Genomic DNA, 25,753 nt, shown 5'->3' with positions numbered 1-25,753 from the left:
TTTTACTAATATTGTAAATACTAAAACTATCATTTAAATAGCATTAAACATTTCAGAAGTTATGGTTTCCTCTGTAAAATCATTGTGCAATAAAACATAAAACAACTTCAAATATGACAATGCATGTATTGTCTTTGATTGAAATGGTGTGGATCAACAACATTACACACTGTGCTCAGATTTTTCTCCTAATCTAAAGACTCTGGTGGTCTCATATTTGTCTCCTTTAAAGTTTCAAACAAGATCTCAGCATCACACACTGTGCTCAGATTTATCCCTTTAGCTAGAGACGATGGAGCTCTCACATGTGTCTTCTCGAATGTTTAGAAGAGATCTCAACATCACACACTGTGATGTTCTTGAGATCTCTAATCTAAACTTTTGAGGAGACAAATATTAGAGATCCAGAGTCTCTAGCTAAGGAGAAATATCTGAGCACAGTGTCATTTTGTTGAGATATCTTCTAAAGCTTTAAAGGAGACAAATGTCAGAGATCCAATGTCTGCTAAGGAGAAAAACCTGAGCACAGTGTGTGATGTTGTTGAGATCTTGTTTGAAACTTTGGAGGAGACAAATGTGAGACCACCAGAGTCTTTAGCTAAAAAGAAAAATCTGAGCGCAGTGTGTGATGCTGTTGAGATCTATTCTAAAGCTTTAAATGAGACAAATGTGAGAGTGTTAGAGTTTTTGTCTCAGGAAACAAGTTTGAGAAGCAGGAGACTCAAGCAAAAATCTCCATTCGATCTTAAAGTAACCTCATTTCTGTCTAGGAGAAATATTTGAGATGTTAAAGAGATCTCACTTTTGATTTTTCTTTCCTATGGGGACTTACATTATTTCATGTATTGAAATGCATAAAATGCATAAAAAAATCTACATTTTCCTTTAGTTTTATACTTTTACCTGATAAATACCTGAATTAACTAGGTAGACCTACATTATTTTCTGTTTTGTAATGCATAAAATGCATAACAAAAAAACATAAATTTTGTGAATCTTTTAAATTTTATATTTTTTCCTGATAAATAACTGAATTAACTTTTTATAAGTAGACTTGCATTGTTATTTCACGCATTGTAATGCATAAAATGCACAATAAAAATGCTAACTTCTACAATATCCCAAAATAAACAAGTGAAAGAAGTGCTTTTGGTATGTGATCAATTAAAATCATATTTGTCTGTTTCTCTCTCTGTAGGTGATGAATGGTACCTGTGCTGGCTGACTCTGACCCTCCCCAACCTGTCAGATGTGCAGTGGGCCATGTTCCCCTACCCCTACCTGGCAGCTGTAGGTCCTGACACTGGTGCTGGCTCTGTGGTCTACAAGCTCGTGGCCCGAAGTGGAGATGGCTCCATGGGAACAGCTCACTTCCTTTTAGTTGATGGTGGGTTTGATCGGCTGACTCTTTGATAATCGTAAAACTGTCAATACAATCATTCTGCCAGTTAAAACGCTGGCCCACTTTAGATGGAAAGGGAATTAGACTGATGTCTCACACGCAGACATGCATTATATGATCAATAATTTTAACCCCTTGAAACTGAAATAGTTTAGATTGAATATTTAGCTCAGGTTTGAGAGAAGTTCAAAGACTGACAGGAAATATCAGGGGGGTTTTTTTGCAGTTTGCCATGAAATCATAATGGACACCATAGACATGCTTTTATTTTGAAACAATGGCAATGACGTGTCTTTTTTATCAGCCAGTTGGTTAACACTGTAATAGAAATGGCATAAAATGCTAAGTCACTAATGTAATCCATGCCTTTTCCATAGTTATTCACTCGTGTTTAAGTGATTTCATTTAGTGCACGGAGTGCAACAAAGGTTAAATGAATCTGAGGCATGATTAGAATTCTGTCTAATTAGTCAGAAGCAATCAGACTAAACAATATTTAAACATACAATTCTGATCTGCCCGTATATGTGTTAGTGTATGTTTGCGTTGGGACAGGTGTGCCGTACTAGTTTTATTGTACCTCCAGGACATCTTCAGAAACATCATAACCTATCATAATGGTTAGTCATTCATCATCTGATATGTTGTGACATTACAAAATTACTTCTCTGGTCCATAAGGATTTAGACTGCTATAAATATTCTGTCTCCGGTGATATTGCACTCAGATGTTTATAAACTCTGTGTTTTGGTGCCATTGCCTATAGCGCTCTTCCTCCAAGTATTTGATCTGTCTTTTAGGTGAATGTCATTCATTGTCAGTTAGACTAGATTTGCACTTACAGAATGGATGACTAGTCCTTGTAGGACAAAAGTGTTAATGTTTTAGATAAGCATAGATTTTAGACCTTGATTTTGCAGAAATATGACAGAAATTATAATAAGGACAGTTCTGGTACAGCACTTTGGTCAACTAAAGTTGTTTTAAATGTGCTTTATAAATAAATTGAACATTGAACACTCCTGGATGCTGATTGGTCAGTATGGCATTCCAGCCATGTTATGTTGCACAGTGGCACTTAATGAATTTGCTTAATAATGCTTTAATGAAAAATTGTCCATAACAAAATCAAGGCGATGTTATATTATGAATATTTTCACAGCTGAAGGGCTGCAGGCACTACTGTATGTTGTGCTTTACAGCATCCTTTAGACATGACTAATCTACCATTTTTGTAGTATAGGCAGATATAGTTGGTAAAATAATAACAAACCTATCATAATTCATCATGCAAATAAATGCAGGATAAATATTTCATTGCATCACATTGATCAAAAATGATGTTAAAGACCTTTACAATTTTAGAAAAGATTTGTTTCAAATAAATGCTGTTCTTTTAAACTTTGTATTTATCAAAGAATCCTGAAAAAAATGGATCACAGTTTCCACAAAAATATTAAATTAATCAGCACAACTGTTTTCAATATTAATAATAATGAGAAATATTTTTGAGCACCAAATCAGCATATTAGAATGATTTCTGAAGGATCTTGTGCTGCTGGAGACTGACAATTTAGTTTTGACATCACAAGAATAAAATATATTTTAAAATATATTAAAATTTAAAGCAGTTTTTTTTTATTGTAATAGTATTTTGCAATATTACTGTATTTTACATCAATTAAATGCAGCCTTTTTGAGCATAAGAGACTTTTTTCAGAAACATTAAAAAATCTCGGCCCCAAAGTTTTGAATGTAAATGTATGCAAATATAACATTGATATCATTGTTGTCAGTTAGATCATCAAATTTTTCCATTTGTTTAGTAGCATGTAAATGTGTACCTGAATTTTCAGTTTTGTTCTTAGAGTTACCCGTCCTTAAACAAAACACCAAACAGTAATTGGAGGTTGCTCAGCGTTTTTCTGTCTAAGTGGGCAATTCTTAGCCAGAATAAGCTGCAAAATGTACATAATAGGACTAGGATTCACTTCACACCATTAACAACAACTTTTTAGTTATTTGAAGCAAGCTTGTAAGAACAGAATCAAACGTGATTCTGGATCAGAACCTCTGCTCGTAGCAGATGAGCATTCAAGCAGCTGCAGAAAGGGCAAGGCGAGGTGGGTACAGCTGGGAGATCTGCTCCGCCTCAGCAGCTGTGTTCTTCATCCACCTCCTCTTCCTCGACTCCCAAATAACAACATGCTCAAGGGGACAGCGGTTAAAATGAGCTCTTGTCTTGCTATTGTCCTGAAGCAGGAACGGAGGGGAGCATATTGCTCCTCACACACACAGATGCACTGAAACACAGCTGGCAGAAGGGTCCCGCACACTTAATGTGTGTAAAAAGACTCGAAGGCTTTTGTGACTTTGTCTTTGTAATGCTCTTGCACTTTGAGCTAAACTTTACAAGCGTTGTTCTTTTAATATGTGATTATAAACAAGTGCCACATCAGTTTTTAGACGATGTTTGCAAATTGGTAACATGCTTTAAGTCATCATTTTTAAAGTTAGGCAGGTTGTTCCTATACAATACATTTTCATGTCCCTATAATATGTGTCTTAATATACTGGATAAAATATTCACCATTTTTGAAAAAGGAAATCATATTAGTTACTTTCTGCTTACCAAAATTGTTATTTTAGTATTATTTTATTTACTATTAATGTATATATTCATATCTTGAATTAGGTTTTATTTTTATATTTTTAGTTAAATTTTTTATTTAATTTTAATTTAACTTTTGATTGTTAAATGTAGTACTACAAATTTAAGTTTAACCTTTTTAATCTAATATTTTATTTATTTTTATTTTTATTTATTTATTTTATTGCATCTTCATTTCTAATGACAAAAATGTAAATGTAATTTGGAAAATAATACATCATAAATATACAGATTACAAAATAAAATGACAGAAATCTGTATTTTAATATGTATATAAAAATATGTATATTTGAAAGTGTTTGCCTTATTTTATTTCATTTTCTTTTCTTTTCTTTTATTATTATTATTTTTAGCTTCATTTCAAATACTGAAAAGTATTTTTAGTAGTCTTGGTTTTAGCTTTAGTAACAACACTGGTCACAATATAATTTATAGATATAATTTAAAAATAATAAATCATAAAAATACAGATTACAAAATAAAACGACGGAAATCTGTATTTTAATATGTATATAAAATATGTATATTTTTAAGTATTTGCCTTATTTTATTTCATTTTATTTTATTTTATTTTATTATTATTTTTAGCTTCATTTCAAATACTGAAAAGTATTTTTAGTAGTCTTGATTTTAGCTTTAATTTTAGTTAACAATAACAACACTGGTCACAATATCATTTATAAATATAATTTAAAAATAATAAATCATAAAAATATAGATTACAAAATAAAATTATAGAAACCTAGATAATATTCAAATATAGAATTTTAGAATTTAGAAGTTAGAATTTTATTTCCTTTTATTTTATTTTATTTGCTACATTAATTGGGTGTGTATTTTGTGACAGGTGGAGATGATTCATTTGAAGTGGACAGAGTAACAGGAGAAGTGAAGACCACAGGGCGACCTCTGACCCCCAGTAAGGAGTACACACTGACCGTCCAGGCTGTAGACTCGCAGGGCAGGAGGGGTCCGCACGCCTCTGTGTTCATACTAGCTGGCTTCCGGCCCCCTCAGTTCACCAACACCACCTACACGATCTACATCCCAGAGAGCACTGGGGTGGGCCAAGCGTGAGTACAGGAAGATGTGTGTTAGTGGCCGTGTTTGTGTGTGTCAACATGTAAAAAGATTCAGAATTTGTTGCTCATTAGAGAGTAAGAGAAGGATTGTGTGAACGTGGCAACTCCAAAGCTTTATGTGTCATCTGTTGCATGAAACAATTCACCCGGAGGGATAGTGGAGGTTGAAAGAGGGGGGACAGAGTGAATAGAGGAGGTTGTGGCAGAGAGGGGGAACACAGATGCATCATTTTGTCCCCAGGCTCTGAATTTGAAAGCGTGTTCAAATTCAAATATTTATTAAAAGAAACTTCTGGATAAACATGAAGAGCAGTGTCTGAACTTCCCCCTTCGGGCACTGGCACAGAACTGAGCATAATAATCTGTGTGAAGGAGGAGAGGACAGTTAATCATGGAAAGAGAGACATATTAAAAAGAGAGGAAAAGAGAGACATATTAAAGTTAAAGAGTGTGGAAGGGGGAGATGACATGGGACGCGAGCCTCAAAGAACAACTGAGATATCTCAGACATGCATTATTTCCCATTTTTAACTGTAGAGACAGTAGCCCTATTCTAAAATCTTGTAAGTTGCCTTGCAGCTGCATTCTAAAGCTTTGTTTACACTGGCAGCATTTGTGTGGCAGGAGGTTGCCAGGTCACTGAATTTTGGCCACTAATGGGCTTTTTTTTTTTTGGTTGGCTTACTGACAAAACTGGCCATTGCTTTTGAAAATATTTTGTATTTTGTGAGTTTTCGTGCTGCTAAAAATTAATGGCTAGTTTGAAACGCTTTACATCAGTGCAACATCTGCAGTACTTCTCATGTGAAGCGTATGAGACTTAAATTAAATACATTAGTTTAATGTTAGCATCTTGCTAAGCTAAAAAGTGCACTTTTTTAAAGAAATTAATACTTTTTTTCAGCAAGGATGCATTAAACTGATCAAAAGTGACAGTAAAGACATAAAAATGTTTCAAAAGATTTCTGTAAAAAAAATGCTGTTTTTTTTTACTTCTGTTCATCAAAGAATCCTGAAAAAAAAGTATCATGGTTTACACAAACGTATTAACCAGCTCGACTGTTTTTGTGAAATTGATAATAATAATAATAATACATGTTTTTTTTAGGTCCAAATAAGCATATCAGTATGATTTCCGAAGGATCATGTGACACTAAAGACTGGAGTAATGACTGCTGATTCAGAATTCAGTTTTGCCATCACAGGAATAAATTACATTTTAAAATCTATTAAAATAGACAACAGTTATTTTAAACTATAATATTATTTCACAGTATTAAATAACTCTTTTTGAGATTACTTGCAAAAACATAAAAAAATCTTACTAATCCCAGCATTTTAAATAGTACACACAAGTATTGTGTGAAATGGTCCATATTTAATTATGTATTTTTAATACATCTTTTTTATATGATTAAAAACCGTCTCAGTAGGTAGCTCACAATGTTTTGGAACAGAGCTGTAGTTTCCATCCTCCCATAGGATACATAGTGTATAAATGAAATGCTGGCCTGTGCACTGATTCTATTTCCTTGATGTGTCTGTAGGGTGGCGGTGGTCCAGGCTATCTCTTTCCAGAGGAAGACTCTGTCTTATATGCTGCTGGTGAACCCAAGCAACCTGTTCAGCATAAACCAAGAGAGTGGTGCACTCAGCCTGACACGCACTGTGGACTTTGAGAGTGGACAACATCTCCATCACCTGCAAGTCAGAGTTTCCGAACCAGATACAGGACTGAGCAACATGGCAGAAGTAAGCACATGTTTATCTAAACGGGGCCTTCCCTTGGTCTTCAACCATTTTTATGTCCAAAAGTACAGTTTGCACAGAAGTATAATATAACATGCTTGATTTTTTGTCGTCTTGTTCTTTTCCCACTTAAATTTTTTTTTTACTCACATGCCTAATAAGATAAACCGTCTTAAGCCTGACATTAAGATGCTGTATGTGTGGCTGTCAATCATTCTTCACCTCGAGGCCTTGTAGGTAACCAGATCTGGTTCTTTCAGAGGTAAAAGGTGGATATGCTTTGATACACACAATAACACGCACACATATGTATGAAGGCATACGCAAGCACAAACAAAAGCAAGCACATATCAGCAGAAAAGCACTAATGAGAGATTGTGTGTGGCACTGAGGCCATGAAACACGACACAGCTGTGGCTGTTACCACTTATGAGACTTAGCGGTGCATGTGTCTTTATGTGTAAGATGAAGTGAAGCGAAAAAGGCAAAGAAATATGACAAATGTTTGATGTATTTTACCCATTGTGTTGTTGTTGCCGTTATTAGAGGCTCAAAAATATATCCATTTGTGTGTGCGTATTGCTCACACTGTTGTTGTTCCATGTTGATCTTCTTTGTTTGGCAGAAGTTCCTCCACAATAATTGAGTCATCTTGATGGACTTGGCTGAGACACAATGATGTGTAACTGTGTCTGCGCCAGCACACACACTCGCACATTTTAGATAATTGTCAGAGTCACTGCCCAATGATTACACCATCTGTAAAGACGACTCCATGAGTAGGACAGGCTAGAACAGAGATGAGACGAAACAAAATGAGAGAAGAGGAGAAGATAAGAGACAAGGCCAGAAGAGACTAGACTGGACAAGACTAAATGAACAGAGAAGAGATTAGACAAACAATCCAGACGAGACTAGCAAAGAAAAAGAGATGAGATGAGATGCAACAAGAGAGGAGATCAGTTGAGACAAAACAAACCAAAAGAGACCAGAAAAGATTAAATGAAACCAGATGAAAAGTTATTATAAAGAAATTAGAAGATTATAAGACAATAAGAGACGAAAAAGACAAAGGTGAGACCAGAAGAGAGGAGACAAGAAGAAGAAGATCAAAAAGAAGAAGATCAAGACAAGAAGATAAGAAAGTTAAATGAGACAAGAGGGATAAGACAAGAAAATTAAATGAGATGAGACGAGAAGACACTAAATGTGTTGAGATGAGACAGCAGGAAAAGACAAGATGAAAGGACAGGTAATGAGAAGAGATGAGGCTATAGATGAGAACAAAAGAGACTAGAAAAGAAGAAATGGGACAAAATGAGAGTACAAGAGAAGAGATGAGACTAGAAGAGACAAAAAGGAAGAAATTAGATCAAATGAGAAGAGAAGAGATTAAACAAGGCAAGGGGGGAAGAAAAGAGACAAGGTGAAACCAGAAGAGAAGAGGCTAAACAATTAAATAAGACTAGAGTCAATGACAATAGGAGAAGAGAAGAGACTAAACAAGACGAAGATGAGAGGAAATAAGACTAGATGGGATTAGATGAAGAAAAAGAAGAAACAGAGAAGAGAAAATAAGAAATGAGAGGGGAGGAGACTAGAAGAAACAAGAAAAGAAAAAAGGAGCGAAGAATGAGCATCTGCCCTCTTAGCATGTGAAAAATGATTTCATAAAGCTCTACATTAAGACTCTTCATCTCGTTTAGACCCCCGTTGTTGTTGTTGTTATTAGCAGTGTTTCTCCTCCAGCAGCAGACTTCAGACTCATTACTGCCATATTCAACTTCCAACAGCTATGAAACAAACACAGAAAATTCTCTTTCATTGGGCAGATTCCTGAGGGACAACTGGAGAGAAAAAGAAACCCATAATGCAGAGCAACATGGGTTTTAAGGCTCTGGTCTGACGGTTTCAGAGCTGTATGGTCAGCTATGGTGCCGTGTGTGTTACGTGTAAGGAACTTCCCTCTTGGCAGTGCTGTTCCTCTGAGATAAGCAGTTCTGCGGGACTCACCCTCACCATGACTAACGCTCCCACTGAGAACACGTACCCTGCTTTCCCTCTGCCTCTGTTCGGACAAAGTCAAATCCTGTGCCAGTATTCTGTCTCAATGCACACAAATCGCTGCACAGAGAGAAACCTGAATGTAGATAGAGCCCTTCCATAAGCTATCATCTGAGCTTCAGCTGAGATCTGCTACATTAAAGTCTACACACTGAGTTTGACTGGGGTTTATGTGTGTGTTTGTGGGGTGGTTGAGCCATTTGCATTCAGTGGCTTCTGCCACAGCTGTTCTGTTCTGCTTCGGCCTCTTCTTTTAATGTTATTCCTCTCTCTTATGCCTCCGTTCTTAACCGAAAGCCTCCAGAAAGCCAAGTGACTCAGGACACTAAATTTGTCCATGCTCATGCAGGGTTTTATCCTTGTTTTAAAGATTGCCTTCCATGCAAATATTGAGGTCAGCCATCTTTCTGAAGAAGCTGGTTGACCAAATAACTTTTTCTTCCTTTTTTTTCTTAAATTGTCTGTCATTTACTGAATTTTAACAATAAAATAGAAAGTTTTCAAACCAATCAATCAAGTGATTAATAATAATTGCTTGTAGCTCACTTACTCTCACAATGCTGTAAATATTGGCATGTTTGTAATCATTATGCAGCCATAAGAAATTTGCCTTGAAGGTCAGTAAGGAGAGTATGTGCACAGAGGTTGTGATATAAATAATCATTATATATAATTCTTATGAGCTGGTTTGCAAATGTTCTGTCTTGTTCTGTTTTGATCTCTCAGCATTGTTCTGTTTGGCATTTTGAATCCAGCATCACAAGAAGTTCTGTGGCAAGAGCTATTTTAGTGTTCTCATTAATGAAATTTCAGTGAAATTCCACTGGAAATAGCGTAGTAATGCATGAAGCACTGTTCACCCAGAAGTCACTTTCAAACTGTCGGTCAGTGCAGAAAATTAATGTGAAAAAAATTTATTCATCCACAAAATTTGGCAGAACAGTGGTAAATGTGTCCACACTTCGTCTCTCTCATCTATATTTGCTGGTCACTTTAAAACTCCAGATTTACTCCCTTTGTCTTCAATTCTAATGCCTCTTAGCATCCTTTATTTATTTGAACGTTCCTAAAGTATGTTGAGGACATTTAAAACAATCAAACAGATACTATTTAAAAAAAATTATTTTTTTTTTTTTTGAAATCTGTCAGCGTTGTGGAAAACATTTTTATTTGTGCATTAATGTTCTTATAATTCTTTAAAAGACAGAAAAATGTATGGTTAATGCCTCTGCACTTACCCGTCAGTGAAATCTATTACTAGTATTATCTATAACTAGTCATTTTGTTGCTTTAAAGACCTGACTAAAATCCATAGACTATGAAGTGATGAAGCTGTGTGGGTGTTTGGGAGGAGACTTTATTTGGGGACTGACTGTTTATGCTTAAATACTTGTCCACATAATAATGTTTCTTCCTCTATCTCATTCTCTTACTTATGCAGGTGGTGGTTCACATCACAGATGAGAATGACTGCACACCCGAATTTATGCACTCCATTTACAGTCGAGACAATGTCCCTGAGACCACCCCTACTGGCACATCCTTACTGCAGGGTGAGTGTCTGTTTCTCGAGTTGTCTCTGTGTCCGTCTCACTTTCTTTCTCTCTGTCCGTGTTTTTCCCCCGGCAGTCCCACTCTTGAGGCAGGTGCTGTTGCCGCTTGCTCTGCGGGGGTGAATGTCTTTTCAACTCAGTTCTGTAATTATTAAATAATTCATTATGGCAGCGATTTCTGGGTGGTAAATGGATTGTAATCAAAGCCACCTCGGTGGCTTCCAGGCAGAGAAGCTTTTCTGCCCCCGTCTTCCTCTCCTTTCCAATCTCTCTTCCTCCTGACTAGCTCTGTCAAACTAGTAAAACCATCAGCGCTCCATTTTGTGTCTTTACTGATGTTGTGGGCTCTATAACCACAGGTTGGAGACTGTGACCCAGCAATAGAGGTGAGATCTCCACTGTGGCAACGGATGTGGCCAGGTGGGGGGCTGCGACCCCCTCCATTTTCTTCAGATAATCATGTCTGATAGTGAAAGGCAGCTCTGAAGAAGAGGCATGCCTGACCTCCTTCTCTAAAATACAAGCGTTAATGGGAAGGGACCTGTTTATCTCTCTGTGCCGGCCCCATCTGTGATCTTATCGCTGTAATTGAAGGTGTTTTAGAAGCATAAAAAAACATGAACGAGATGTCGTGTTGCATTTCAGAAAGAGGTTTGAGTGCATTAGTTGTTTGAATAAATATTCATAAGCCCTAATTAGTGGTGCTTGCTAAGACAGGCATTACTATTAGTGTTGCTCATAGCTAGTGTTTGGGATTTGAACAAACCTCTAACCCTCATTATTAAAGGGACAGTTCACCCAAAAATGAACTTACTTTCACATTGTACCAAATCCATAAGACTTTGCTTAATCTTCAAAACACAAATTAAGATATATTTAATGAAACCTGAGAGGTTTCTGTCACTCCATTAAAAGTGCAGGTAACCAAAACTGAGAAGATCCTAAAAATGTCCAAAAGTTGAATTGAGCAGTTCAATTCAAGTTTTGCAAAAAGAGATAATATCACTTTATATGATGAACAGATTTAATTTTGGCTTAGACAAAATTTTATTAGACAGAATTTTAATTTTTGGGTGAACTAACCCTTTATATTTTAGTAACTCAGCCCATACCAGTTTTTCTACAGACCCGAATGATTTTTTGTTAAAAAGAGGTGTGCTGCTTGCAACTAGGTTATATAAAATAAAACTTTACTATTGTCTAATTAAAATTAAAAATAAAACACTAAAAACTAAAATCAGTTAAAAGCAAGGAGTATAAATAGGCATAAAATATGACAATATTCAGTTTGATAAATGAATATTCATTTTGAGATTTGCTAAAGATAATATTTAACTTTTTTTAAATTATTTTTTTTCTGAAGATTAACTTTAAGTGTTTTATGATGACAAAGACAATCTTAACATTTATTGAATATGTAATGCTATATATCCAGTATTGACTGATACTGATCAATTACAAAAATCTCTCATATTGAAGGCTAACCATCATGGTACCATATGGAAACATGTTGTGTGTTTCTAGTAAAAATTTCATAGACTTCCACAGAAGGAGGCATATCTACAGACCATAATATCAAAGAGACTTGTGGCTGGACTTCTTTGACAGCCTAGCAACCACATAGCAACATGCTAAAAAACACTGAAAAACTACAACATAAATATATGTGAAATAAAAATTAAAAAAAAGGCAAAATTTATGCACAAATGTCTTGTTCAGTAAAATTGACCATGATCTGTACCTGTTCGACTGTATGTGTGAGTACATGCATGTGTCCTTTTTTTATTAACAATCTCCAATCTAATAGTTATCTTAGTATCAAACAGAAGCTTTGTGCTCAGCAGCCAGGAAATTCTTCTCATCCAGTGCTCATCACAGATCGAAAAGCTGTGCGATGCCCCAGCGCTGCCCACCGTTTTAAAGAGCTCCTCACCTTCTCCGCAGAATTCTCAGTGATGAACTATTCTTAATTTAGACTTTGTTATGCACAAGCCTACGACACTGATGGAAAGAAGCAGAAAAGAGAGAAAAGCAAGGCAACAAGCAACAGAAGTGAATCAGATCAGGCAGACCGCACGCTTTGTGGGGCAGATGCACAAATTTAGAATGCCAACTGCATTTATGCAATTCAATTATGTTTACATATCGCTGCACCCAGTGAAAACAAGAACTGTTCACCATATGCAAACAGAATGGTTCCTGCCTCTGATTCCAGTTGGCTCTTCTGTTTTAGTGCGGTACGCAAAGCAACTTTCTTTTTCTGTCTCTGTGTCTTCTTTCTCTTCTCGTTTCGTCTCCCTCGCTCTCTTTCTCTCTCTCTCAACATGTAAAAGCAGCAGGTTCACACAAACACCAGCTGGGAATGTTATTTTCTTATCAAATGTGTTCTGTTGTGAGTGGAAAAAGAAAAAAGAAAAACACGGCGCAATCGTTGACTGTGCGAAGCCTGGCAGAAGGGAGAGATTATTATTGTTGTTTACCTTAAAACGGGATTAGACTGTAAATTGGGTGCCGGCTTTTAATAGGGCCTAGCAGGAAGAGAAGTGCAGAATGCACTCCAATTATCACACGGAAAACTTCTCAGAGAGGATTTAGCGCATGGTGAAGCAACGCACTTAAAACTCGCCCAACCTTAGTCCACCAGCCTTTCTCTTTCTCTTTCTCTCTCCCAAGCCGCCTAACTGGTATGTTTAATTTAGCCCTGGTCTCTCACTCACATGCATTAAATATGGTAATAGGTAGCCCTAAGAGACAGTGTATTAGGACTTGTATTTTTAATGAACCTTCTGTTTGAATCCTGGCCGTATGACTTCACATGCGTTCACGGCTGCTCCGAAACTTGTTTATACTCGTGTGGGGCGCTGACACCCACCCTTACCCACCTGCTTCTAACAGCCGCAACAAGTCCTCAGCTTAACTGTGAGAGAAAGAGGGTTTCTGCTGAACATCGCTACATCTGTGGGCACTAGCTATTTGCCTTGGAGATTGGAGAGCCGTCATGTGGCTGTAGTAAATGAGTATGCTGGCTGACTGGGTGTGATGACAGCTTGCCTGCCGTATAATGATACAGGACCCTGACTTTGGCTGTGTGCCTAATGACAGCAAAGCCTTCCTCCACTTTTACTTTTGATCTGCTTCAGTCAACAGCAGCTTTTCGCCGTGCCACTGACAGATGGGCACTTAAATTGATCAAATATAGAATTGGCCTCTGCTACATAGTTTTAATTAATATTGGCTCTATTAATATGACACCGTATACAATTTAAAAAGCACTTAGCACAAGAAGTTCTAACTGCAGAAATACTGTATATATGATATTGAGAGTTTGGATATATATATATATATATATATATATATATAATTGTATGTATATATACTACCGAAAGTCATTATTTTATTATAAATTAAGATTTTTTTGTTGTTGTTTTTGAACAAAGTGTCTTACCAGTGCTGCATTTATTTGATCAAAAATATAGTAAAAACTGCAATATTGTGAAATATTATTAAAATGTAAAAGAACTGTTAATATATTGTATTTTAAAATATAATTTATTCCTGTTGATTACATTACATGTGACTTTAAAATATATTAACATAGAAAACTGTTTTTTAAAATTATAATAATATTCCACAGTATGTTTTTCAACCTTGGTGAGCATAACAGGCTTTTGATTCAAAAACATGTACAAATCTTTTACCCTTTGGTTGTGTGTCAAATGATTTTATTATTATTTTAGTTGTTTAGTTATATTTCATTTGTCATTATATTTTAACTTCAATATGTATTAAATATATATTTTACTAAATCTAAATGCAAATTTGTAAAATAAATAAATAAATAAATAACCCCCATGCCCCCAATTTTTTTTTTTTAATGCAAAATGCAATTCCTTATTTTCTTCTTTTGATTTAATTAAACATTAAGTATCTTCTGGCTGAATTTGTGACTTCAAATTACTTGACACTGGGAACATGTACATGCATGGTTAGGACACGGTGTTACACACACACACACACACACACACACACAAACACAAACAAATCCATCCTCAAACAAGCAGTGGGCATAGTGACATTAAAGCTTGTAATTGATAGTGAATACCCCCATATCAGAACATTCCAGGCCTAATGAGAACACAACTGTCTGAGAAAAGCATAGAGATGATTAAGAACTGTCATTTGTTTTCAGTGCCTGACCCAGAGCAGATCTCCACCAAGGTTGCCTTCACCACAATTTACTGCTATGTTAATGCTAGCTGTTGCCTTTAGTCAATGTGACATGAAGTTTAACATGGCTCTTTCGTCCCTCTCTCTCTCTTTCTAGTTCTGGCACGGGACTGTGATACGGGCCTGAATGCAGAACTGTCCTACTTCATCCAGAGTGTGGACTTTGACATCTCATCTCAGGGAGTGGTGAGCCCCAGTCAGAGGCTGGACTATGAGAGACCCAACCACATGTACGAGTGCACAGTGGTGGCCGTGGACAAGGGAGCGCCCCCTCGCACAGGCACAGCCTCCATCCGAATCCGCATGACCAACGTCAACGATGAAGCCCCTGTCTTTTCACAAACTATGTATGGTTCTTTTCTGTCTGTTTTCCATTTCCTTTTGATTGCAAAGCTTTCAGGAATGCTTGATTCTGATTGGTCAGTCACAACAATCTGCAATCAAATATTTGTGTATAATCACTACTTAAACTATATAATTAACCATTGATCTCTCAAATCACTGCACAGGCTCTTTCTTCTCACATAATAAATTAAACATTTATTTATTTATTTATTATTATTTTATTCATATATTAATTTATTTATTTATTTACTTTACTTTATTAACTTATATTAATCTATTATTAACTTGATATATATTTTAATTTCATTTAGCTTTACCAGCTTTTCATTTAAAAATTGAAATTATGTTTGCATATAATAAATACAAAACTGTATAATTGACCAATGATCTTTCAAATCACTTTCTTCTCACATAATTAGTTTTTGCAGATTTTCATTCATTCATTTCATTCATTCAACAAGATACATTGGCTTCAAAATTGGTGTTTATTTTGCAATGACTGTACATTATTCCACTTATTTCACAGCTACTTAAATAAATATATAAATAATATCTACAAATAATATATAAAAAATAAAATAAATGGACATTAAATAGTAATTTGAGTTTATGTTAATTTGACTTACACATTTCATACCTCTCTCTGTTCTATTTTAGTTTTAGTTTTCCTTTTTTTTCTCCCCCTCTTTTTTCCTAGTATCTCTTTGGAGTGCCTAAGTATATACAGTTTTACACTCATTCTTCGTCACAATGGGATTTCATCAGAGCAGAAGCAAGCAGAGGGTCCCAAGAAAGCTGAGCGTCAGGCTATAGAGCTCTGGCATTTATTGAATGTAGCCAGAAGGAGAGGCAGACATTTAGTCCGATTCAGCAAAAAGACAACAGTCACACTGAAGCAAGCGAGCTGTCTACACACACACACACACACACACACACACACACACACATAGGGCTCTATTTGAGAACATCATCTCCCTTGATAGAAGTTCGGGAGACACATAAAGGAGGTGGTGGTGGTGTTTCATCATTAGAGCTGCAGTATGTGTGTGTGTTTATGTTAGGATTTGCTCTGGTTCTTCTCAGTGCAGGGACCGCGTGGTTGTTTGTGTGCGCCCTGGGATACGCTTCAGAGGCCGTGTAGGGGAAGCAGATGGTGGGTCTGTGATGTTCTGAGCCTGATCTGTCTGTCTATCTCTCTCTGTCTCCCTCTTTCTACAGATATAAAACCTTTCTTTCAGAAGATGCCGGCCCGGAAACGCTAGTGGCCATTGTGCACGCCAAAGACCCAGACGGGGATGGCGTAACGTATGCCATCACTGGGGGTAACGAAGACAGCAATTTTGAGCTGGACAACCAGAAGGGTGAGTCAAGTGGGATCCAAGCTCAAAGCCCGCTGCTCTGGTAACAGCGTCCAGGCATCCGGTACAAGGCCTTGGGGATGCTGTCTTTAAAAAGAACATCCAAAGCCATCAAAAAGGAGTTTCCTCTTCCTGTCTGCTCAGCACGCGCTTTTAATCCATCATTCAACTCACGTTTGTGGTATTTGTAGGAAAAGCAAACACCACTTGTGTTGTTTTTGGTCTACAGCTCTTGTTTTTTTGTGTGTGTGTGCACTTGTGTGTGAATGCAGTGTTTGTCTGTTTTCATGCCTGCCTGCCTGTGCGCTTTCAGTCTCAAGGTTGCATTTGTTTGCAGTGTTTGCTTTTCGTTTGTTTACTAGCACATTTTATGCCTAAGAGCTGGAAAACAGCAGTATGCTAAAGCTCTCTCCTGTCTTATCAGCCTCTCGGCACGGCTGTTCCACCTCCCAACCCATTACAGGTCAGCGCAGAGAGATGGCCCATGGCTTCAGCACTCAGAAAAGCTGCGTGGAGTTGTCACTTCAAAGATGCAGCAGCACTTTTTTTTGCGCACAACCCCCTACTCCTCAGTTGTTTGGTGAATGTGCAACCATAAGAAGCCCATTTTGCCATGTTGTTAAGCATGATGCACAAAGGCGGTTGTCATTCTTTTCAGATATTAATGTTTTCATTTTGAGAGGTTGTCACCTTGGGTAAAAAAGCGCTTGTATTCATAAACAGTTTTGACAGCGACACTTTTGGTTGTACACCCTTGTGAAAAACAAAGTACACTTTTGCAAACTTAAAAAAAAAAGAGTGCTTATTATGGAAATAATACCCTTTAATAGAATATACTGTGTGTGTATGAGTGTGAACTGAATGAAATGTTTTTGGGCACTCAATTTTTACTTCATTTTAGTTAATTAAAATTTACAGTTTTATTATTTACTTTTATATTAAATTAAGTTGCTGAACTTTAGAAATATTTTTTGTACTGCTGAATGCTCTGACCAGATTGAATGATCAACTAAAATGTCCTTTACTGTCATTTCTAATGATATTTGTAATAACGTACTTCTGATGATTAAGTTGCTATTTAGTAAATTTGAAATGTTAACTTTAACTTCAATTTTGATACTGAAACACTACAGTTAAAATTATAATCAAGTACCTTACATGTGCTTTAGTATGTTAGTCAGGACACATAAGTGTACTTTAAAATATGACAAAAGATGATTAAATCAATTATTTAAAATGTACTTAGAAATAAAGCTTTAAAGTTCATCTTTTATTATTATATAGTGCACTTTTTAAAAGTGTACTTTAGTGTGTTAAGAAACAGTCATGAAAGTATAATCTCTTTAACTGGTCTTTTATTTAATTAATGTTATATTATCTGCAAATACCATTTTTTAAAAATATAATTTTATTATATAAGTGCAGATTCAATACAATTAAGCGCACTTGTCTTTCACAAGGGCAGTGAGATGAGCTAAAGCATTTTATTGAATTATTTACAGGCATCATCAAACTGCGGCGTAGTCCTCCTCCTAAACTGCGCGGGCCTCAGTATGTCCTCAATGTCACGGCGACTGATGACAACGCAGCCAGTGGGCCACTCCCCCTTAGCAGCTCCGCCCAGGTCATCGTTGGCATCAATGACATCAACAACAACAAGCCAGTATTTGATGAGGTGAGGTTAAAAAAGATCTTAAACCTGTGTGTCAAAATCCATTTCTAGTGAGTGATGTAGAAGTTGAAAGACCGAATCGGCGGACAGAGAAGAAACATAACCAAAAATGTGTATAGGAGAAGAGCCTGACTCGATAGGTCTAGATATGAGTAGAGAATTCAAAAATATTCTCTCATTAAATCTGCCTAGCATGAAGTGCCTCAGGCTTTTAATACCAATGACACTGTGAACACTTCACTAATGGCAGTGTTTAGAGACAGAGATGACGTCTGAGGGGACAGAAAGTAAAGAATAATGGGTAGGAGCTAATATACAGAAATAAAAGAGCAGAAGACATACTGTAAGATAAAGGATAAACAATGAATTGCATCTACTGATGACATGCACAGTCTCATTGTATATCCCATTTCACAAAAAAACTCTGAATCATTGCTGAACGCAATTTCTATGACACAGTTCTCCGTTTTTAGGTTTGTTTTTGAATGTTAGATTGTGAAGGATGCAGCAGACTGCCATGAACTTACATACTTTACTCAGACTGTGAACCAGACACCTGAATTGGCTCTTTAAGACGTTGAGAATATGTTTGACTACATTGCGCATCTGGCTAAAAAGCTATTTCATGAATTCCCCACAAAATGAGCAAGTAAAAGAGAGCAAATATTAAAGAACATGTGCAAAATGAAACAGTGAGAAAGAGACAGGTGAAAGCAGAGCTGAGGGAAGAGCAGACATCTGGCAGAAGGAGATCTAAAGGCTCTTGGAGGTCTCCGGTGGAAGAGCTTTTCTGTGCAGGCCGGTGGTGCAGGAGGGCTGTGTGTGAGTGTGTTGGAGGCAGAATCGTGTCCCTGTACACTCTCCGTGAGCCCCACAGGCCCTACTTCTTCTGCCGCCGCCGCCACCTCCTCTGCTGCTGCCCATGAATATTTCAAGGGGGAATTACTCATCGGCACAGGGGATGCATATGAAATAGAAGCACTAAGTGAGCCCCAGGGGCAACATCTGGCCCTGTTTCTTCTTCTCACTCTCTATGCCTGCCCTGCTGACCAGAGTCTTTCCCTTCTGTATCACTGGTTCTCAACTAGTTTCAAGACTCTTCGTTTTACATCAGACAGTGATTCAATGCAGTACCAAACTTGTTTATTGTACAAAACATGTTCTTATATTCAAACATTGAAAGCTTTTTTTTATTAATGGTAATTTATTAATATAGTGTTTGGTTTCTAAATGTCTTTTGAATTTTGATGGTTTTATGCTCTGTGCAGCTATTAATTGATTGCACAAAACACAATTGCATTCCCCCTCAAATTTGCATTATCGTTCTGGCAGTTTTAAGAGAAAAGTGAAAATTTAATTGACTTATAATGTATAGTGGAATGTTACTGTATATATAATACAAGTCAATATAAAAGTTCAGTATTCAAAAGTAGTTGGAAGCAATGACATCATCATCATTATATTTAGTTTGTGAACTGGATTGGTCTGCTTTCTTTCATCTGTTTGCAAGCTGAATTGTGTTTACTTTGAATTTCATTAACACAAACCCAAAGCTTAAAGGGACAGTTCAGCCAAAAATAAAACATCTGTCATTAATTGCTCACCCTCATGTCGTTCCAAACCCGTAAGACCTTTGTTCATCTTCAAAACACAAATTAAGATATTTTTGATGAAATCCAAGAGCTTTCTAACCCTGCACAGACAGAACTGAAATGTTTTATGGCCCAGAAAGGTAGTAAGGACATCGGTAAAATAGTCCATGTGACGTCAGTGGTCCAACCATAATGTTATTAAGCTACGAGAATACTTTTAAAATTTGAGAAAACTAATTTTTATCTCACAATTCTGACTTTTTTCTTGTGATTCTGTGTTTATATCTTACAGTTCTGACTTTTCTTCTCAGAATTGCCAGAAATAAACTTGAGACAATTGCCAAAGGTAGTAAGGACATCGATAAAATAGTCCATGTAACATCAGTCGTTCAACCATAATGTTACAAAGCTATGAGAATACTTTTTGTGTGCAAAGAAAACAAAAATAAAGACTTTATTCAATAATTTCTTCTCTTCCGTGTTGTGTTCACGAGAGTACCACAACACATGCGTGTACATTCCTCTGCTTGCAAACAAGTCACAGTACATCTGGGTTCTACATCAGAACGCCGGCTCCTGCGTCAGCAGCATCATCACATGCTTGTGTTGTGGTACTCTTGTGAAAGCGCATCGACTGACCCGGAAGAGAAGAAATTGTTGAATAAAGTCGTTATTTTTGTTTTCTTTGCACACAAAAAGTATTCTCATAGCTTTGTAACATTACGGTTGAACGACTGATGTTACATGGACTATTTTATCGATGTCCTTACTACCTTTGGCAATTGTCTCAAGTTTATATCTGGCAATTCTGAGAAGAAAAGTCAGAACTGTAAGATATAAACACAGAATCACAAGAAAAAAGTCAGAATTGTGAGATAAAAATGTGCAATTACCTTTTTTTATTTGTATGGTTAAAAAAAAAAAAAATTTTAAATTGTGAGATGTAAACTAGTCTAAGAAAGTCTAAGAAAATAAATTGCAAAAAAGAAAGTCAGAATTCTGAGTTTATATCTTGCTATTCTGAGTTTATTTCTCATAATTTCTCAGAAAAAACAAGTCTAAATTTCTTAAATAAAAAGTCACAATTACCTTTTTTATTTCTTTATTCCGTAGGTGAAACAGGCTTCCATAGAAACATAATGAAAATTGTCACAATGCAAAAAATATTAATGGTCTTTCATTTTCATTTTAAGATATCATTTCTTTTGATTTTGAAGTGCAATATGACCAATATGACATGTTCTTGATAGCTTGTGAGGTTCACACTGCCTCATCTTGGACACACACGCTTTTCGACGTTCAGCCGAATGCAAACCCTCACCCTGCTTTGCAGTTGCTGGTTGCTGGCACTCCTAATAGCATCGCAGATTATGGCAATAGACTATCTGTTCGAGTCTTTTCCCTTGCTAAACTGAGAAATCCTCCCTAAGCCCTCTCAGAAGGGTGTGTGTGTGTGTGTGTGTGTGTGTGTGTGTGTGTGTGTGTCGAAAGATAATGAGAGGTGTGAAGTGCAAAGCGCAGTGAGAATTCTCTTCAGAGACTAGGAGGGAGGCTAATTCCAGCTTTTAGTCCCGGTATCGATCTAGTCACTTGATTAATCACCTTAAGTTGACATGCCACTCCCTTGTGGGCACCGCTCACCAGATGCCCGCTCTGTAATGAGAGCATGATGAGAAAGCAAGAGGAGGAAGAGGAGGAAGAGGGAGGTTGAGGCCTCATTATGAGTGTGTGTGCTCCTATTATGAACCTCAAAAGACGAATTTATAAACACTTTATCCTAAATACAAACTTCATTCTCTCTGTCGTCATGTCTTGGTGTCCTGTTCCCGCTTTTCTTGCCCTTTATCTATTATTATGAGAAATCATATGTCCAGCATTAATCTAGTACTGTTTAGTTTTGTTTGAGATCTTGATATTGGCCTTTGCCAAGGAATTTGCAAAGAACGTATTTTTGGTATTTCTTGTATTAATATCCATGTCTGAAACTCTGGTTCCTTTAAAGTGCCATAACTACAGCGTGAATGCACTGGTCCTGGAGAATCAGCCCCCAGGGACTTTTGTTCTGCGCATGCAGGCTCACGACGCCGACACTGGGGTCAACGGGGATATATATGTGAAATTTCTTTTTTTAATTTTTAATTTCTCTCTTAAATTTTTAATTGTTCAGATGCAAAACAGAGTGACTTCAATTTGGTATCCTAATGTGTGAAAAAAAAAAAAGTTTATGAATTCATGCCATTTAGTTGCATTAAACTTGTGAAATCTATAAAAAAGCAATTCACCAATGAGTTGCATCTATGTGCATTGTATGTGTTGTGCAGGTTTGATCAGTACGGCGGTAAGTTTTGATCGAGAGAGGCAGCGAGAGTATACACTCTCGGTCACGGCTACGGATCAAGCACAGGAACCCCTCATCGGCATCTGTCAGATCACTGTCCTCATCGCTGACCAGAACGACAACGACCCCAAGTTTGAGAACAGCCGCTACCAATGTAAGAACCACTGAACAACTCTTATTGAAGACCTGGTCAAACTGACACCGATGATAGCTACAGTGTATAAGGCAGCACACTTTTCTTATGTAAATCCTAAAGTAAAATATTTTTCTACAGAGCCTTTTTAAATTTGTTACATAGTGATACTATGATATGAAATCTTCCAAATGGTCTTCTGTAGTGATAGGATCTGTTGGCTGTACTTAAGATCTGTTCCTCTGCTTGTTTGCATATGTAAAGGAGAGCAAGAAGGCATTCATGACATAGCCCCAACTCAGGTTGTAGCTGTAGACTCTTTAAACATTTATACATGGACCTTTAACATTGCACTTAAGGGCGGTAAGGATTTTGCAAGCTTAACAAATTCACAAGTCCAAGATTCCTGGGTGTAGTCAATACACATTAAACCTCAATATTAAAAATACATAACAGTCTGAGCAAGGTGAGCTTTATTGCGCTGAACACAGTATAAGCACGTCACTAATCATTTTTCGATGCAATCGTTTGCAATCCTGGAAAGCTCGCTTAGCCTAGGAGTGTGAGAAATATGCTGTGCTCTTCTAAGTGATTTTATTTATAATTGCAAATATAAGTTCAGTAAGTTTGATGTCAGAATTCCTTTTCATCACATTTAAAGCAGTACTGAGAAAGCTCATTAACTATTAAAGGGAAAGATTGAAACGTTTTTGGGACAAGCATTTTTTTTCCCCCCCCTTTTCCCTGCACATGGATTTTTAATAGCAGCAGGCATTGCTTGTATTTAGACTGTTGTTATTTGTTTTTGTTGATGCCTGTGTTAACCCTAACCGTGCCAGACTTCCTGCGAGAGGACACACCAGTTGGGACAAGCTTCCTGAGGGCGGCGGCTCATGATGATGACCAGGGCACCAATGCGGCCATCACCTACTCTCTGTCCCAGCAGAGCCCAGCTTACTTTCATATCAACCCCAGCACAGGATGGATCTACGTCTACCACCCTATCTCACAGGTACACAAACACACACCTTTACCAAGCTTTTAAAATGGGAACATGCAATAGACTTCTGTTGTTATATAAAAAAAGCTAATTATTACTAAGCAAAATCTTTGAGCACCTGAGCAGAAATATGCCTATGTATAATGAAATATATATATATATATATATATATGTGTGTGTGTGTGTGTGTGTGTGTGTGTGATTAAATAAATATAATTTATAATAAATACAGTTGTTGGGGCCATCCATTATATTCGTATAAAATATTACAATATATTTATATGTGATATATTAATATTAAGGATTTATAATATTATTGCTTTACTTGTTTTTGTTAAGTTAATTTGCTCTATTTTATTTTTTATCTTTGAGGACGTATCCAAATTTTTGTCAGATTTAGTTAACCTTTGTTTTTGTCCCTACAAGTATAGAGTAAACACATGCACTTGTGTGAACAAACATGTTTAAAGATCACATCCACACATTCCTGCTGAAAATACTGCTTATTGTAGTACAGGTAATTTGTTTTGCATGTGTGTGTTTTATAGAAAACACATTCTCATCCTCCATAGTCAGTTTTGCATATTAAACATTGTAGGGACCCAAAGAGATGCTATATATATCCATATAAACCTTAAGTCTGGAGGGACAGCGTTTTGTTATAATAGGCATAACAATATGTATGATTTCCTTTATTCAGGTTGGAGAGTGATCTTGCCTACTGATTTTTTCATTAAACATCCTTTTTCTTCCTTTCCTTTCATCTTTTTATTCAACTAATAAACCTTTTTTCATTATATGAAAACGTATTACCATGCCTTCACCTTTGTGTAACTTTTGACTGAGACCCAGACAATACTAGACTTTACTACTAATACTAATACTAATTAGACAATACTAATACCTTTCAATACTAGACTATAAAAATCAATCATAAAAATATGAAACAATAGTGTAAATAAAGAGTGAAAAACACATAAACCATTTTAATATTTATTCTGCAACAATTTTTTTTTTTTAAATGTGACTTATGGCATCATTTCCAACATGGCCAACAATTTTTCCCCTAATAAATACTAATATACAAATTAAACTAGTGAGAGTGTGAAATTTGTTTTAAAAATTTATTTTGTAATTCTATAAGGCCAAAAGTTTCCATAGTTGAAGAAGCATCCGTTCTTGTGTATGTGTGTGTTGTTTGGTCTGAGCAGAAATGCCACCGTCTTCACTTTTCTGCCCACAAATGACTGTCTGTCTTATTTATATGCTGGATATTTAAGCTTTGAGAGGTCGGTGGTTGATTTGACATTAAAATGCTATCTGTGCATACAGAGGCACAGACAGAAAGACAGGCTGTGTTCTTGTGAAATCTCCTGCATCCTGTTTATAGAGTCATAAGTGATGGCAGTCTTCAGGTAAAGCATCAGATGCTAGACTTTATTAATGCACGGTTCATGTCCAGTACTACACTGCTTTTAACATGCTTTCATCGCTCTTAACAGAAATGCACGTGGATGCAATTTCCTCAGAGCAGGTCATTAAGACGTGTATACTGCAAGTCTGCCCCATGTTTTTCATTAGCCAGTCTGACCGCCTTGCATCACTTATGTCCAAGTAGATCAGTTTTAGAAATGCCCCCCCCCCAACTGTTATTCCTACCTCCTCTCATTCCCCATCTTTCTCTTCCTGTCTGCCTCTTCCTTTCCCTCTTTCTGACCTGAAAAGGCAAAATTTTGGAGCCAGTTAAGCAAAGTTTACTGCTGACTCAATCTTAGAAGTGCTTTTCAATTAGTAGGAGTCATTTGAAGGAATCATTAAAGTAAAAAAAACAAAAACATCTAGAGTCTTAGCTACTGTACATGATATTCTGGATGTGAAACATCCAATGGATAATGGAGACCAATTCTTCAGGTGGAAGTATCAGGGATTTCTCTCCTCTTTGAACCTCCGTTGACAGAAAAAACTTCACCTGTCGTCACCAGTATCAGTGACAACTTGTATTATTACAGTGTATGCTGATAAGCCCCTAGGTTGGATTATATCACCTGTCTCTTGTCCTGACAGACATCACGGATCAGCCAGCAGATCATTGCTACAGACGGAGGGAGTCGGAGCAGCTCGGTCGATCTCACTGTCATCATCACCAATGTGCACAACCAGCCCCCGCAGTGGGAACAGGCAGAATATTGGGTCACGATCCCGGAGAACACACCGCGCGACACCAAAATAGTGGTGAGACATTCATATTCCACCACAGTTTCCTCTCTGCTTTCTATAAGAGTATGAAATATTCCAAACACAAAGTACAACCACTACATTTCACAATAAACAAAATGTAACACAAAAGCATGGCAGATTGTGCAGCTGTTCCTAACGGTTACAATAATATGTAATTATATATTCTACCATTCAAAAGTTTGGGGTTGATAAGATTTTTTCATATAATTTTTTTTATGTAATTTCATCCTGTGATGCCAAAGCTGAATTTTCAGCATCTTTACTCCATTTTTCTGTTACATAGCCATTTTTTATGGTTCTTTGATGAACAGAAAGTTCAAAAGAACAGC

At 36.7% G+C, this 25,753-nt stretch overlaps 1 protein-coding gene across 1 annotated transcript in view; it reads left to right on the top strand.

Annotated features, from left to right (window-relative positions):
• Positions 1 to 25,753, top strand: part of LOC107713796 (neural-cadherin-like) — a gene marked incomplete at its 5' end in the record, with an annotated part of 118,895 nt that overhangs the window by 60,598 nt on the left and 32,544 nt on the right. The window contains 11 exons of the mRNA XM_016519407.1: positions 1,199 to 1,387; positions 4,921 to 5,146; positions 6,703 to 6,907; positions 10,410 to 10,521; positions 14,846 to 15,095; positions 16,312 to 16,454; positions 17,954 to 18,126; positions 21,718 to 21,908; positions 21,990 to 22,207; positions 23,026 to 23,198; positions 25,251 to 25,418. Of these exons, the coding sequence (XP_016374893.1) occupies positions 1,199 to 1,387; positions 4,921 to 5,146; positions 6,703 to 6,907; positions 10,410 to 10,521; positions 14,846 to 15,095; positions 16,312 to 16,454; positions 17,954 to 18,126; positions 21,718 to 21,908; positions 21,990 to 22,207; positions 23,026 to 23,198; positions 25,251 to 25,418 (2,048 nt within the window). The remainder of the gene's footprint in view (positions 1 to 1,198; positions 1,388 to 4,920; positions 5,147 to 6,702; positions 6,908 to 10,409; positions 10,522 to 14,845; positions 15,096 to 16,311; positions 16,455 to 17,953; positions 18,127 to 21,717; positions 21,909 to 21,989; positions 22,208 to 23,025; positions 23,199 to 25,250; positions 25,419 to 25,753) is intronic.

The sequence above is a fragment of the Sinocyclocheilus rhinocerous genome, unplaced genomic scaffold (genome assembly GCF_001515625.1).
Source record: "Sinocyclocheilus rhinocerous isolate Xijiao unplaced genomic scaffold, SAMN03320098_v1.1 scaffold779, whole genome shotgun sequence".
Lineage (NCBI taxonomy): Eukaryota > Metazoa > Chordata > Actinopteri > Cypriniformes > Cyprinidae > Sinocyclocheilus > Sinocyclocheilus rhinocerous.
This window is presented reverse-complemented; position numbering and strand designations above follow the sequence as displayed.